This window comes from Loxodonta africana, chromosome 16 (genome assembly GCF_030014295.1).
Source record: "Loxodonta africana isolate mLoxAfr1 chromosome 16, mLoxAfr1.hap2, whole genome shotgun sequence".
Taxonomy (NCBI): Eukaryota; Metazoa; Chordata; class Mammalia; order Proboscidea; family Elephantidae; genus Loxodonta; species Loxodonta africana.
Window position 1 is genome coordinate 67,075,223 of NC_087357.1, and position 17,073 is coordinate 67,092,295.

The following is a 17,073-nucleotide window of genomic DNA, read 5'->3' on the forward strand; positions in this document are numbered from 1 at the left end:
AGCTTAGCTTTTTTATCCAATGTAGAGATTACTGCCTCCATCTGGAAGCATTCCCACGCTGGGCTAGATGCTTGTCAGCACCATCACCCTAAGTTTGTGTGCGAGAGTCTCTCCACTGGGCCAGTAGCTTCGCGAGGGCAGGTCTGTGTCTTATTCTCCACAGTGTTCTGGGCACCTAGTATAATGTCTAATGCATACTAGGTCCTCAAATATTTGTTGAATGAATCATAAACGGCATTGCATCCCTAGGCCTGTAGGTTCTATGTTATGGATAGTAAATTGTGAAATGAAGCGTGATATAGTAGAAAAGAACCTGAGTTCTAGTTTGCCTCAGTGACCTTAGGCAAGTGTTTATCCTCAGTTTCTTCATCTGTAAAATGGGTAGGTTGGCCTTTGTGTTTACTCCCTATTTCTGCTGTAACAAATTATCACAAATTTAGTGACTTAAAACAACACAAACTTATTGTCTTACAGTTCTGGAGGCCAGAAGTCCAAAATGTGTCTCAGTGGCCTAAATTGCCTCTGTTGGCAGGGGTGCGTTCATTTTAGAGGCTTTAGGGAAGAATCTGTTTCCTCACCTTGTCCAGTTTCTATAGGCTGCCTGCCTTCCTTAGCTCGTGGCCCCTTCCTCTATCTTCAAACCTAGCAGTATAGCATCTGCCAATCTCTCTCTGACTATTCCACCTTCCCTGATACCCCCCCCCAAAAAAAAAATTAACCCAGTGCCGTCGAGTTGATTCCGACTCATAGTGACCCTATAGGACAGAGTAGAACTGCCCCATAGAGTTTCCAAGGAGCGCCTGGCAGATTCGAACTGCCGACCTTTTGGTTAGCAACCGTAGCATTTAACCACTACGCCACCAGGGTTCTCCCAATTTTAAATTCAGCTGATTAGCAGCCTTAATTCCATCTGCAACTTTGATTCCACTTTGTTGTGTAACCTGACATACTCACAGGATCCAGGGATTAAGACATGGACATTTTGCTGGGCCATTATTTTGCCTACCACAGTCTAGAACCTTCTAGAGGGGATCTATGAAGTCCCAGCCAATTGTTCCATTCTTAGCCTCTAGGCAAAGCCATCAGAGGGAACGGAACTAATATTTACTGAACACCTACTGTAGCTATTGCTTGCCAGCGACTCATTGTCATACAAAACCCCCAAAAGAATCCTGTGGTGTAGCTGTTACCCCAGGTCAGAAGAAAGCACTGTAGACCCAGGAGCTTCCCCAACATCAGGGTCCCAGCACCCAAATCAAGCTGCACAAGGTTTGGGACTCTTGAAGGAGCAAGGACTAAAGTTTGGGGAGCTTTTAGGGGACCTCAATTGGATTAGACACTTTCTGGGTTCCTCTGGGGCAATGTGTGAGTCAAAAGTTGCTTGGTTCTGCTGGTTGTGAGGTCCCTGGGAAAATGTGATGGGAAAGCTTTGTTTCCTCCCTGGTGAGTGAGTGTATGGGGTGGGCAGTGAGCTACTGTGGAGGAACATAACTTTGGGGAAAGATGGTTCTGCTTTGAAATCTTGCCTTGATCCCTGACTCTGCTTGCTGACATTTGTGTTCAGGGCACTGTTGTCCTTGATGGGGTCATCCAGGGCCATTCCGAGGAAGTAGTTGAGTCAACATCTGTTCCCTGACTCATGGGGTGTGTGTGTGGTGGCGGGGGGGGGGGGGGGGTGGCACCAGGGCTAAGTCCTCCTGGCTTCCTGTGCTGTGGCTCCTTCTCCAGATAGGGAGAAGGCAGGTCCTCAGAAGCTAGCATAAGTGACCTTTGATAGTCTGGAGCCTGCAGGGGCAGGACGTGCCTTCCTTACCCTGGCTGCTTCAGGATGGTTTGGAAGTCAAACTGACAACATTTTTGAAACTAGCTCCTCCTCAGGCTGGGAGACACCAGTGCCTTTCTTCGCTGTCACCTCAGACCCTCTCATTGTGCATGAGGTCTCTCAGTTATCTAGTGCTGTTATAACAGAAATACCACAAGTAGATGGCTTCAACAAACAGAAATTTGGTTTCTCATAGTCTAGTAAAATAGAAGTCCAAATTCAGGGTGTTAGCTCCAGGGGAAGGCTTTCTCTGTCTGTTGGCTCTGGAGGAAGGTCCTTATCATCAATCTTCCCCTGATTTAGGAGCGTTCTCAGTGCAGAGACCCAAGGTCCAAAGGACATGCTATTCTCCTGGCTCTTGTTCCTTGGTGGTATGAGGTCCCCATGTCTCTGCTTGCTTCTGTGTTTTATATCTCAAAAGAGATTAACTTAAAACACAACATATCTTGTAGATTGAGTCCTACCTAATTAATATAACTTCTGCTGCTCCCACCTCATTAACATCACAGAGGTAAGATTTATAACACATAGGAAAATCACATCAGATGGCAAAATGGTGGACAATCACACAATACTGGGAATCTTGAACCAGCCAAGTTGACACACATTTTTTGGGAGGACAAAATTCAATCTATAACAAGCTCCCTGGGCCCAGAGGCCTAACTAGCCAGGTGTCCTTAGCAACTTCTAGGACCACTGGGGCTCCTGTCCTCATCAGTAAAGAGGCTGTGGTCAGTTTGTCCCGCCAACCTGCAGGGTTGTTAGGATCAGATGAAGTCACGTGGATGGAGTGCTTTGAAATCTCTAAAATGTTGCCCCAAGTCCTTCAGAGCTCTTGTGGGCCGGTGATGTAATTTCATGTTTACTAACAAAAAAACTCTGCTAATTCCTTGAGAATGCATTCTGCTAAAGCAATGGTTACGTGCTCGGCTGCTAACTGAAAGGTTCAGCCCACGCTGCAGCTCTGCAGGAGAAAGACGTGCTGATTTACTCCTTGAAGATCACAGCCTAGAAAACCCTATAGGGAAGTTCTATTTTGTCACATTGGGTTGCTTTGAATTGAAATCAACGCTATGACACCTAACAGAAACAATTCCTTGAGGCTTCAATTTCAGAAACGTATACACAGTCTTCAGAGAAATCCTCTGAATTCACCTCCTGCTTTTATTTGAATTTACCTGACAGTGAGTAGCCAGCTTGAGCCTTAGTTACTCCCAGTCTTTTAGTACAGGAGCTGTGATTGACTGTTTTCAGCTAGGGTCGTTGTCATTGTTAGTTGCCCTCAAGTAGCCCCCAGACTCATGACAACCCCATGCATGACAGAACTAAATGCTGCCTGGTCCTACACCAAACCAAACCAAAACCCAAACCCATACCCATTGCTGTTGAGTCGATTTCAACTCATCCCAATGATTAGTTGCAGATGGGACCGTTGTGATCCACAGGGTTTTCATTGGCTAATTTTCAGAAGTAGATCACCAGGCCTTTCTTCCTCGTCCATCTCAGTCTGGAAGCCCCACTGAAACCTGTTGAGCATTATAGCAACATGACACTGACAGATGGGTAGTGACTGCGTGTGAGGTGCATCAGCCAGAAATTGAACCCTGGCCTCCCACATGGAAGGGAAGAATTCTACCACTGAACCACGGCTACCCCATCTAATTAGGGTCAAGTGCTTTAAAAGAATTGGGTCGTAATTTGTGCCTTCTCCTTTACTAGTCAGGGAGGGAAGGTGAACAGGAACACTCATCACGTGATTGTGATTTCACAGGCCTCCCAAAAGAAAGCCAGCCGGCTCTCTTCTTGACCTTTCTCTCTAGGCAGGGTCCCTTAAGTGTGAGCCTGGGGACCCCCAGGTAGTCAGCCCAGGGCCAGCTGATGGCCCAGTGGTCTACACTAAGACTCACCCTCTTGGGAAGTCGTTTTTCTAACAATTGCTTTAAAGACCCTGAGGGCCCTCCTGCGACTGTGGCCCTCCTTCTCTCTGGGAAGCCCTTTCCCAGGGTCCAATGAGTCCCTTCTCTGGGGTCAGAGCCACTGAAGGGGTCACACGATGTGGTGTCCATGAAATAGCATTTGAGTCTCCCTGGGGGAGTGAGGAGTTTGTTCAGTGATAATGGTGCTGGCAGCCAGAGGAAGGAACGTTTTCATGCCTGGCCACAGTGGGTCACCTCCAGTCTGGATTGCAGTAACCTTCCATTCCATCCCTGGTTGGTGCCAGCGGCACTTTGCCAAAATCTCAATCAGATCTTGGCACTCCCTTGCTGAGACTCTCTCTGTGGCTTCCCCCCACCTGGATAAAGCTCAAGCTCCTTGGAGGCGGGTGGTGGATGCCTTTTCTAGATTCTTCCAAATTTAAATGGAGACTACTTTCTAGCCCAATTCCTGTCACAGCCTGCCTCCTGTCTCAAAGTACGAACATCCATCCTCTCTCTTGCCTCCCCGCCCCACCCCCCGCCCCATTGCTTTGCTCGTGTACTCCTCTCCCTGCGACATGGCTCTCTCCTGTCTGGCTAACTTCCTCTCATCCTTCAACACTCAGCTCTGTATCACCTCCTCTGGGGATCTGCCTTTGACTCTGATTTCGAGGCCCTTCCCTGTACTTCTTTACTTACCTTTAACCTTGAAATAGGGTCACTATGAGTTGGAATTGACTCAGTGGCAATGGGGTTATCCCTGATAGACTCCTCAAGGAGCCCGCGGTCTTCTATCTTTGCATCCCTGGGTACCTGGCACACTACTTGGCACATAGTAAGAGCTCAGTAAATGAACATGAATCGTGTGAGCTACCCGACTTCCTATGCAATGAGATAATATGTACGAAAGCATCTCCTGCTTGGTACATAACAAGCGCTTCATAAAAATTGCATAGGATTAAAACTTGTTGCCATCAAGTTGATTCCGACTCATAGTGACCCTATAGGACAGAGTAGAACTGCCCCGTAGGGTTTCCAAGGAGTGGCTGGTGGATCTGAACTGCTGACCTTTTGGTTAGCAGCTGTCATGGATTGAACTGTGTCCTCCAAAAATGTCTGCCAACTTGTCTAGCCATGATTCCCGGTATTGTATGATTGTCCTCCATTTTGTCATCTGATGTGATTTTCCTGTGTTGTAAATTCTGTCTCTATGATGTTCATGAAATGGGATTAGCAACAGTTAAGTTAATGAGGCAGCACTCAATCTGTAAGATTAGATTGTGTCTTCAGCCAATCTCTTTTGAGATATAAAAGAGAAATGTAAGCAGAGAGACAGGGGAAACTCATACCACCAAGAAAGTAGTGCCAGGAGAAGAGAGCATCCTTTGGACCCAGGGTCCCTGCTCTTAGAAGCTCCTAGTCCAAGGGAAGATTGATGTTAAGGACCTTCCTCCAGAGCTGACAGAGACAGAAAGCCTTCCCCTGGAGCTGACACCCTGAATTTGGACTTCTAGCCTATTAGACCCTGAGAGAATAAACTTCTGTTTGTTGAAGCCACCCATTTGCGGTATTTCTGTTATAGCAGCACTACATAACTAAGATAGCAGGCAAGCCAAGCTCTTAACCACTGTACCACCAGGGCTCCTGCATAGGATTAGGTCCCTGGTTTCTCTCACCAAACAAAAACAGCTCCATCAGGCTCCTTTCAGGCTGATTTAGAAAGATAAGAATTTTTATTTCTAGATGTCTCCACAAAAACAGAAGAATACGCTGGCTGGATTTGTATATGAAGACTTGAAACCTTTGTTACTCCAACTGTGGTTCTCAAAGCAGCAGCAGCCCCTGGAGCTTGTGGGAAATGCAGAATCACGGGCCCCATCTCCACTGAATCACAATCTGCATTTTAGCAAGATCCTGGAGAGATTCTCATTGAAGTTTGGAGAACATGGTTCTGAGTGATCCGGAGGCCTTGCCTCTAGCTTTTTGGTTGCCTGGAAGAGAGACCCACTCAAGCCAGTTTAAGGAAAGGAGGTTTGTTGTGTGGGGACATATGGAGCAAAAAGGGAGACAGAGGGGACCTGAGGCCATGAGGGACTGGAACTCAGAGTTTCCTCCCCGTGGTGTCAGCCTGCTTGTGGCCACTGTGGCAGCCCAGCTGACCTCTGTTTTCTGGGACCTTTTTGTTCCAGTTTTTACTACCTTCTAGCAACTCCCCCCTGTTTTGCCTTTTTTTTTCACCTCTCACATGGAGTGAATCCTACTGGCCCCTTAGATCCAGGTAGCTGTGGCTGGGGTCACTTAGGCATCTGGGGTTATAGGCATGGAGTTTCCCTTACACATTGCTTTGGTTGGTATGAAGCAGGCCTGCTGTAGGAGGCCCCTTTTCAGGCACAGATGATTCTGTACAGAAGCTTCTTGTTTCAGGATTTGTACACCTGATTTCCCATCCCATCTCTGTGGCAGGAACCGAAGGTCCTGGCTGGGGTTCTGGGCAGGAATTCTCTCTGGGTTCAAGTAGAAGTTGAGAGGGTGGGCTGTCTCACCACAAAATGTGTCTCATTTCCCCTTTTTAAAAAAAAGTCATTTTTATTGTGCTTTAAGTGAAAGTTTACAAATCAAGTCAGTCTGTCACGTATAGGCTTATATACACCTTACTCCATACTCCCACTTACTCTCCCCCTAATGCGTCAGCCCGCTCCCTCCTTCCAGTCTCTCCTTTCGTGACCGTTTTGCCAGTTTCTAACCCTCTCTACCCTCCCATCTTCCACTTTTTTTATTAATAGCATCTGTCAGGTCAGGCTCTGCCATTTCCATTTTCTCCTTTGGAGGTGGTTCTGGCCTAAAGTTACACAGCCTTGGCATCTTGTCGGTATTGTTGTTAGTTGCCACTGAGTCAGCTCTGACCCATGACAGCCCCATGTATAACAGAACAATGCGCTGCCTGGTCTTGTGCCATCTTTAGGATCGTTGGTTCGTTGGTACGTTTGAATCCATTGTTGTGCCTGTTGTGTCAATCCTTCTCATTGAGGGTTTCTTTCATTTTCACTGACCCTCTACCAAACATTATGTCCTTCGCTAGAAATTGATCTTTCCTGATGACATGTCCAGAGTAAGTAAGCCAAAGAGTCTCCATTCTCGCTTCTAAGGAACATTTTGATTGTATTTCTTCTAAGACTGATTTATTTGTTCTTCTGGCAGTCCACAGCATCTTCAATATTCCTTGCCAACACCTCAATTCAATTGCGTCAATTCTTCTTCTGTTTTCTTTCCTTGGTATTTTAAAAGCCATCATTTGGTCCCTGCCTCTCCAGAACTCTTTAATTATGCACATGAGGAACCTGTACTTAGACCAAGAGGCAGCCGTTTGAACAGAACAAGGGGATACTGCCTAATTTAAAGTCAGGAAAGGTGTGCATCAGGATTGCAGGCTTTCACCATGTTATTCAATCTGTATGCTGAGCAAATAATATGAGAAGCTGTACTATGTGAAGAAGAATGGGGCATCAGGACTAGAGGAAGACTCATTAACAACCTGGGGTTACCAGATGATACAACCTTGCTTGCTGAAAGTGAAGAGGACTTTAAACACTTACTGATGAAGATCATGTCCTCTAGGGTCGCTATGAGTCAGAATCAACTCGACGGCAGTGGTTTTAGTGGGATGAAGATCAAAGACCACAGCCTTCAGTATGGATTGCGCCTCAACATAAAGAAAACAAAAATCCTTGCAAGCGGACTGATAAGCAACATCATGATAAGTGGAGAAAAGATTGAAGTTGTCAAGGATTTCATTTTACTTGGATTCACAATCAACACTCATGGAAGTAGGCATCAAGAAATCAAATGACCCGTTGCATTGGGCAAATCGGCTGCAAAAGACCTCTTTAAAGTGTTAAAAAGCAAAGATGTCACTTTAAGGATTAAGGTGCTCCTGACCCAAGCCAAGGTATTTTCAGTCACCTCATATGCATGTGAAAGCTGGACAATGAATAAGAAAGACTGAAGAACTGATGCCTTTGAATTATGGTGTTGGCGAAGAGTATTGAATGGTCTGCCAGAAGAACAAACAAATCTGTCTTAGAGGAAGTACACCCAGAATGCTCCATAGAAGGGAGGATGGTGAGACTTCATCTCACATGCTTTGGACATGTTATCAGGAGGGAACAGTCCCTGGAGAAGGACATCATGCTTGGTAGAGTAGAAGGTCAGCCAAAAAGAGGAAGACCCTCAACAAGATGAACTGATGCAGTGGCTGCAAGAATGGGCTTAGGCGTAACAGTGATTGTGAGGATGGCTCAGGACCAGGCAGTGGTTTGTGCTGTTGTGCATAGGGCTGCTATGAGTTGGAGCTGACCCCACAGCACCTAACAACAACAACTCCCCTGCCATCAGATTGAGCCCTTCTGCCTTCTATTCTGTGCCTTTACCCACATTTCCCCCATGCCAGAAGTTATCTCCCTCTCTTCCCTGTGACAGAATCTGCCCCACCCTCAAGGCCCATTTCTAATACCACTTGCAGGAAGTGGGTTCAAGTTTGTCTTCTCCAAGTGAACACACTTGTTCCCTATAGCCTGGCCTATTGAGAAGGACTCAGGCTGTGAGGTCAGACAGATTTGGCTTCACATCCCAGCTCTGTCCTTTATTGCATGGACTTGGATAAATTATTGTGCTTCTTTGAGCCTAAAAGCAAGTGGGGAATGATACCAAGCACATGGTGTGGTTTTGAGGTTTAATAACATTTATTGTATGTCCAACAGTTAAATCACTCAGTTGCTAACTGAAAGGTTGGAGGTTTGAATTCACCCAGAGGTAACTTGAAAGAAAGGCTTGGTGACCTACTTCCCCAAAACTGAAAACCCTATGGAGCCCACTTCTACTTTGACACATACAAGTTGAAATCAACTTGATGGGAACTGATTATTATATGTGCAACTTCTAATGCAGAGCTTCAATTGATGATTTTTTTTTTTTTTTAATAGAAAAGGGAGAGTTTCTTTCCCTGGATCTTGGAGGATCCAAGTTTCGAGTATTGAAGGTGCAAGTCTCTGAAGAGGGGAAGCGAAATGTCCAGATGGAGAGTCAGTTCTACCCAACGCCCAATGAAATTATCCGAGGGAACGGCTCTGAGGTACCCGGGCAGGCAGCTCCCGTGAAGGTGGAGATGGCCTTGGCATCACATTGATGAACACCCATGCCTCATCCCAGTGCCTTTTCTTTCTCTTCTCTGCAGCTATTTGAATACGTAGTTGATTGTCTGGCCGATTTCATGAAGACTAAAGATTTGAAGCATAAGAAATTTCCCCTTGGCCTAACGTTTTCGTTCCCCTGCAGGCAGACTAAATTGGAAGAGGTAGGCTGGTGTAGGGCTGGGGTAGGGTGAGGAGGCCAAGCAGGATTATGAGGTCTGGGGTTGGAGGTTGTGGGCTTGTGGGGTGGGGGGGAGATTAGGAACAGGAGGGCCCAGGGTACCCGATAGGAATTTTTTTTTTTTTTTAAATGACGAGATACAAATGTGAGGTGGAGACCTTGTTAACCCAGGTGCCTTGATTTTTATACTTAACATGGGAACAGGTCAAGAAAGTGAATAGCTCAGTGGTTCTCAAACCTTAGTATGCACGGGAATTCCCTTGGGGACTGGTTAAAACAGTGCTGGGCCCCACCTCAGAGTTTGTTAATCAGTGGGCCTGGCATGGGGCCCTAATTTTGCATTTTGAACAAGTTTCAGTTTGAACCACTAACATAGCTGACTAGAATAAAGCTGAGACATCTTATCTCTCCAGTGAACCCTTACGAGAAGGATTGAGGTGGGGTCATTGGAGCGAAAACGTTATTGATCAGTCAGGGTGCCGGAAACGTACACAGTCTCAGCTGTGCCATTGTCAGGTATAAGCCTCAGGTAATTCATCTCTCTGCGCCTCAGCTCTTCAGTTTGTAAACAGGGTGAAGGTAAACTTGATCTTATGTAAATCTGTGGAAGTACGCAAGGGACCATGGAAAAGGACAATAAGCTTTCTGGAACCAGGGGGTTATGGTCTAGTCAAGTCTCTCAGAACACTCCTGTCTGGGGTGGTGACTACTGATCTCCGACTGCATATACTGTTATGTCAGCCAGGTGATGGTTATGTCATGACCTTCAGACCACCCCCAGAGGTCCCACTTTGTCCCTAACACCCTTTCTTGTTAGAGGGTCAGGGAGACCAGCCTACAGATCTTACTTCCCTACCAGGTGAAGCTATGAAGGCAGAAGTTAGAGAAAGCTGCCATAGGATAACGCTGTGGTAAAGTTAAAAAAAAAATAACCTGGTTGATGGTGGGAATCAGAGACCCATGTCTTAGTTAAATTTTATACTTCACTCACAGGAGACCTAGAGTAGTCAGTCGCCTTCCTCTCTGAATCTCGTTTTCCTTATCCATAAACTGATGAGATTACTGGAGGAAGTGTGGTCGGGGAGTTTTCGAGCTTGAGTTCAGCCACTCTTGAATGTGTAGCCTTGGGCAAGTCTCTTAACGTCCAAGTTCCTCTCACCTGAAAAATTCTATGATTATTTGTTATTTCCCACATGAAACTCTTGGGAAACACCATTTGTAGGCAAATGATTGATAATGCAAATTGAGAATGATTTTTCTAAGTTGAAGTGTCCAAGGGATTCCTAGAAGGTAATACCATGTAATCTTGTTTTATGGGCCTGGCAAACCATTCAGTCTGCACACATAATATATATCTACTATATACTAGGTGGAGCCCTGGCGGCATAGTGGTTAAGAGCTCGGCTACTAACCAAAAAGTCGGCAGTTCAAATCCACCAGCCACTCCTTGGAAACCCTATGGGGCAGTTCTACTCTCTCTTACAGGGTCACTATGAGTCGGAACCAACTGAAAGACACCTGACAATATATACATCAGGTGTTTTCAGTCCTGTGAGAGGAGCAGGGAAGTGATATATCCATTTTACAGGTGAATAAACTGATACTCAGATTAAATGACTTGCCCAACGCTTCATGAACCCAAGTGTCCTAACTCTTCAGCAATTACTCCTTTAACCATCAGGTATACTTTTTCTAACTACTCAGATTAGAGTAATAAATATGTTTAAATTACTAGAAAAGGCCTCTGAAGAAATGTTAAAATAATTGGGGTGATTCACTTAGAGAAGGCCAAGGGAGATGCGCTTAAAGCATGAAATTTCTGCAGCTAATATTCATGTGGGACAGTGCTGGTTCAGTGGCAGAATTCTCACCCTCCGTGTGGAAGACCTGGTATCTTAGTTGTCTAGTGCTGCTATAACAGAAATACCACAAGTGGATGGCTTTAACAAACAAATTTACTTTCTCACAGTTTAGGAGGCTAGAAGTCCGAATTCAGGGTACTGGTTCTAGGGGAAGGCTTTCTCTCTCTGTTGGCTCTGGAGGAAGGTCCTTGTCTCTTCGAGCTTCTGCTCCTGGGCAGTCTTCATGTGGCTTGGGACCTCTCTTCCCCCATCTGTACTTCTTTCTCTTGCTTGTTTAATCTCCTTTATATCTCAAAAGAAATTAACTCAAGATACATCTTACACTAATCCTGCCTCATTAACATAAAAAAGACAACCCATTCTCAAACGGGATCATAACAGGCATAGAGGTTAGGGTTTACAACACATATTTTGGGGGGTAGAATTCAATCCATAACACCTGGATTTGATTTCTGGCCAGTGTACCTCATGTGCAGCCACCACCCGTCTGTCACTGATGCTACACAGGTTTCAGCAAAGCTTCCAAACTAAGACAGACTAGAAAGAAAGTCCTGATGATCTACTTCCAAATAACAGCCAGTGAAAACCCTATGGATCACAACAGTTCGATCCTCAACTGATCATAGGATGGTCAAGCCCATAGGGATGGCACAGGCATTTTGTTCCATTGTGTATGGGATTGCCATGAGTCAGGGGCCAATATGACAGCAGCTAACAACATCAATATTCACATCTGAGAACCTCCTTTATTTTGTCTTGACCTGACATCTTTCCACAGGGAGTCCTGCTTTCCTGGACCAAGAAGTTTAAGGCGCGAGGAGTTCAGGACACAGACGTAGTGAGTCGTCTGACCAAAGCCATGAGAAAACACCCGGTGAGGATTGACCTTGGCCTCGGGAGCTCCCCCAGTCCTACCCCTTTCCACTTGGTGGGATTTTGTACTGTACCTGCCCTGGAAGGTCAATGGCCAAAGGACTCAGTCTTAGGGAAGGCCTTACTACAGTGGAGACAAGGCCAGTTTGGATAAAGACTTGGTATGTGGGGCTTGTTCGGATCACTGATGGTCTTTAAAAAGTGGCCCTGAACTTCCCAGGCCTCCCCACCAGCCTCAGTTCCCTCTCTCCCCGGCCTTTCCTCTCAGAGCTTTAAAAGACCGTGCACTTTCCAGTCTCACTCCTACTTTCTCTTCATTGAATGTATTTCAAAATAATCTAAAGAATTGCAAAGGCAAGACATACTACTTGCAGAGCTGAAAATTACACTAAGAAACCCAGATTGCCTGTTACCCTGACAGGAGAAGGAGTGTTTTGGTGGGTAACCTTTGAGTCTTTTTACTTTTTAAAACTGGAATTGTATTCATTTGTAGCCTGATTTTCTCTCTTCCTCTTTTCATCTTACTTTAAACTGCTCTCCCGAACCCTAACCTTGGTGCAGTAACTCAAGTTGCCTCAGAAGAAGGAAACCCAGGTGGGAATCCCTTGGTGCTGCCTCCAGGAGAATTTGGCTGGGGCTGTGCTTGCTATTTAAGATGCCTCTGTGGACAAGGACTTTGGTGCTTTCTCCTGGAAGTGCCATTGCTCCCAGATTTAATGTGCTTCCATGGTATCTTCCCAGGGTTCCCCAAACAAGGGACTGGGGTCCTGGCAGTATGCCCCTCATGTTTCCATTGTACAGAGGCATAAAAAGCAGGTGCATGGATTCCCTCTTCAGCTCCCAACCTGCTCTTCTCTCTCCCAAACCCTGCCATGGTCATGAAGGGCACCGCACCTTGATAAAGGCCTTGTTTCCCCCAGGAAGGCCTGGCAGGCAGCATGCAATTACTGTCTTAATCAGTCACTGTCAGTATTTTTGATTCCTCTGCGGTCTCACCCACTGATGCCTCCTGGAACTTGTGTTCTGGCAGGACATGGATGTGGACATCCTGGCCTTGGTCAATGACACGGTGGGGACCATGATGACTTGCGCCTATGATGATCCCTACTGTGAAGTCGGCGTCATCATTGGTAACTCAATTTGACTTGTTTTTGGGGAGTGGGAAGAATAGGACTGGTTTGGGGCTTGGTTTCAGCAAACTCTGAGTAAATTGGTGAGGGGGGTTGGCACTTTATTTGGAAGCAGCTATATAGGGAGGATGGAAAATTAATACAAGTGTTCGTTGAGTGCCTGCTGTACTCCAGGTCCTGTACTCCGTGCTGGGGCACAATGGTGAGTTAATAGAAGTCCCTGTGCTCATGGAGCATTATTGGGGAGGGGGATGAAAGGCCAAAACCACCTAAACAAACAAGATCATGTCAGCTGGTATTGAGTGTGACAAAGAATGTAAAGCAGGATGACATGACCGAGAGTGAGTGGGGCAAGGTGGCCAGAGAAGGCCTCTCCAAGGGGGTGACATTTGAGCAGGAACCTCGGTGACAAGGAGGGAGCCATGTGGAGATGGAGGGAAATAGAGTCCCTGGCAAAGGAAATAGGAAACCTATGGCTTCTGAGATGGGAATACACTTGGGGTGCTTGAGGGGTCCTAAAAGGCTGAATCACAGTGAGCGAATGTCAGAGAGAGTGGGAAGGACTGGACAGATTGCATAGGACATGGGACAGAAGTCACTGTAAGATCATTGGCTTTTACTCTGAGGGAGTCAGGAAGCTACTGGAGGACTTTGGGCAGGGATAAATACGATGTGCTTTTTTTTTTATTGTGGCAAAATATATATAGCATAAAATTTGCCATTTTAATCATCTACAGTGGCTACGTCATTTTACATTCCGACCAGCAATGGATGAGAGTTTCAATTTCTTGCCAACACTTGTTATTTTCATTTTTTTTTTTTTTTATAATAGCCATCTTAGTGGGGGTGAAGTATTATCTTATGTGGCTTTGATTTGCATTTCTCAGATGACTAATGATGTTCAACGTAGGATGTGCGTTTTAAAAAGCTTATTTTAACTGCTGTGTGGAGAATTGATTACCATTGCACTGTCTAGGAGAGATGTGATGTGGGCCTGGACCAAGGAGGTAGCGGTGGAGCATAAATGCCAGTGGGTGGTCTCAACACCTGAACCAAGAGGGGCTCTGCTGGAGAGGGAGGGAGGTCCATAAGAAACGTTTGGGGTACAAAAAAGCCGCATTTATCCGATTTATAGTGTCCTAGAGTAAAACTCTCATATTCTGTTAAAATGAAACAAAGATTTATTGAAAGCATAAGAAACATTCCAATGGGAGGAATTAGCTCACACAGAGTGAAGACCAACGAATTGAAGGGGTGGCTGTTTCATGAGGATATATATAGACCAGACTCAGGAACTAAGAGTAAAAATACTCTCATTGGTTAGCTAATGTAAGGTCTTCTGATTAGCTGCTGTTGTTGTTAGGTGCCTTGGAGCCAGTTCTGATTCAAAGTGACCCCAGGTACAACAGAAGGAAACACTGCCCAGTCCTATGACATCCTTACAATCATTGTTATGCTTGAGCCCATTGTTGCAGCCACTGTGTCAATCTATCTCCTTGAGAGTTTTCCTCTTTTTTTTTGCTGATCCTCTCCTCTAGGAAACATGATGTCCTTCTCCAGGGACTGATCCTCTTGATAGCATGTCCAAAGTATGGGAGATGTAGTCTCACCGTCCTTGTTTCTAAGGAACATTCTGGCTGTACTTCTTCCAAGACAGATTTGTTCGTTCTTTTGGCAGTCCATAGTATATTCAATATTCTTCACCAACACCACAATTCAAAGGTGTCAGTTCTTCTTTGGTCTTCCTTATTCATGGTATAGCTTTCGAATGCATATGAGGAGATTGAAAACAGTTGGGTCAGGCACAGCTTAGTCTTCAAGGTGACATCTTTGCTTTTCAACACTTTAAAGAGGTCTTTTGCAGCAGATTGAGCCCTGGTGGCATGGTGGTTAAGAGTTACGATGAGCTACCACTGCTAACCAAAATGTTGGCAGTTGGAATCTACTAGTCACTTCTTGCAAAATGTATGGGGCAGTTCCACTCTGTCCTATAGGGTCATTATAAGTCAGAATCAACTCCCTGGCAATAAGTTTGAATTTGATTGGCTATTTTGAATAAATCATTAAGGACATACCTGGGCAAGTTCTTTGTATAAGAAAGACACTTGCAGGCAAGTTCCCTGTGTAAGCACCTTTCCGCATACTAGTTAATCTACTTTCAACCCCATTCTTCCTGAGGGAAAGCTGCCCCTCCCTTGTTTACCCACCAACAGTCATGGGTTACCTACTAAGAAACAGAAGCAGAGCCTGGGACAAAATGAAGTCTGCCTCTCACTTTAAACCAACTCCCTGGCCAAACACCTTGATTTTAGGTTTCTAACTCCTAGTAAACTTCCTCCTGGGTAACTTATTCTCCCTATAATCATATTCCTGACTCCCACCCTTATGTGCTAAAAGTGGCTTTGGGGCAAAGGTCAGGCTGGTTAAACAATGTAATTGTTAGGGGGCCAGGGTCTATATGCATGTTAATGGAAAGAAGTCAAGGTTACCTTCTCAGAAATGCAGAGGCAAGATCTTGCAGCAAAATGGAATTGGGCCTTCTCCTAGGCCAGCCACTCTAAATATGCCAGGTACCTCTGTTCTGAAGCTCTTACTCAATAGATTATCCTTGAATACCCCCCTCCCCCCTTTTCAGTCCTTTACCACTATTGTGAGAGGTTTTCTGAATTGCTTTTTCTTAAGTTCCAACAGCACCCTCCTCAGCCTGACTTTGCCAAGGGCAGGATCTTTAAACCTGATGGGCCCCATCTGCTTTCCTGCACCCAGGAGCCACACATTCCAGAATAGGGCTGCCAGCCGCAGTATCCAGTTACTGCCGACCTGTCTGTACTTGTGACTCTGTCTGGTGACCCGCAGATGGGGTGCCATGCCTAACAGTGCTACCCTTTTCCAAGAAAAGTTTTTGCCATTTAGCATATTAAATTTTGCTTTTCTACCTTTCTTAGTTCTCATACTGGCCTTTTAAGTCCTCAGACTAGGGTACCAGGCAGGGGAAAATATCTAAATGTTTTTTTTAAAACAGCTCTAGTGAGGCATAAAAATTATCTCATTTTAAGTGTATTATTCAGTGATTTTTTGTAAATTTACAGAGTTTTGTAATCATCACCACAATCCAATGTCAGAATGTCTCTGTCATCCCAAGAAGATTCCTTGTGCCCAATTGCAGTCACTCCCCAGTACTCAAGTCTCTGAGGCATTTCCTTGGAGCAGCTGTGTATTAGAATAACAGAACGCGGCTTTCTGCTGTGATAACCAATCCCTGTCAAAGATAAGGATTTAGCTGTACACTAGGAACAGCTTTTGGCAAGCCATGAGTAAAGAATATTTTTAGTATTAAATAGAGAGGAAGCTAAGTATTTTAGGGAAAGGATTAAAACAATTACTGTGGGCTGGTAAAAAGGTTTTATGACTTAAAAAAGGTTTTGTAACTTAGGTTAACTTATCTTCGTCTTCGAAAATGTGCCTTGTCAGCTTTCATGCATATTCATAAGAGACTTCTTCACAATTGGCTCCATTCATAACAGCAAAGCATTAGCACCCCGAGAAGTATAGATCTGACAACCAGCTTTATTCTGTCACAAACTCTAGGCTTGCCAAAGCTGCTTCCCTCAGCAAGAACGAGCCCTCTGGAGTGGATCAAAAGCACTTTGTTGTACTTTCAGGGGTACTCAAGGCAGTTGAGTTCTGTCTTTACCTAGCCGGGAGCCCTTCCCTCTTTGCATGTTCTTTCTGATCTCTTGTCCAGGAACTGGCACCAACGCCTGCTACATGGAGGACATGAGCAACATTGACCTGGTGGAAGGTGACGAGGGAAGGATGTGCATCAACACGGAGTGGGGGGCCTTTGGGGACGATGGGGCTTTAGAAGACATCCGCACGGATTTTGACAGGGAGCTGGACCTTGGCTCTCTCAACCCAGGGAAGCAACTGTAAGTACTGTAAGTACGGGCAGGTTATAATCTGGGCCTTGTCACCAGGAGATACCCAGCATTCAGGTGCATCACCACCTCACCTAGGGCTTTTTGATTGTGACTAGTTATCCATCACAATGAGTTTCTAAGGCAAGGTTTGTATTTTAGTTTCATTTGACAGATAAAGAAACT

The 17,073-nt window shown here is 45.4% G+C and overlaps 1 protein-coding gene across 2 annotated transcripts in view; it reads left to right on the forward strand.

Moving 5' to 3' along the window:
- HKDC1 (hexokinase domain containing 1) overlaps positions 1–17,073 on the forward strand; it is a 50,247-nt gene that overhangs the window by 6,256 nt on the left and 26,918 nt on the right. Inside the window, exons 3-7 of one of the 2 annotated variants that reach the window (XM_003409306.4) lie at positions 8,718–8,866; positions 8,969–9,088; positions 11,746–11,841; positions 12,871–12,970; positions 16,716–16,899. In XM_003409306.4, coding sequence (XP_003409354.1) covers positions 8,718–8,866; positions 8,969–9,088; positions 11,746–11,841; positions 12,871–12,970; positions 16,716–16,899 — 649 coding nt within the window. The remainder of the gene's footprint in view (positions 1–8,717; positions 8,867–8,968; positions 9,089–11,745; positions 11,842–12,870; positions 12,971–16,715; positions 16,900–17,073) is intronic. The other variant, XM_023547025.2, reaches the window with a different exon arrangement.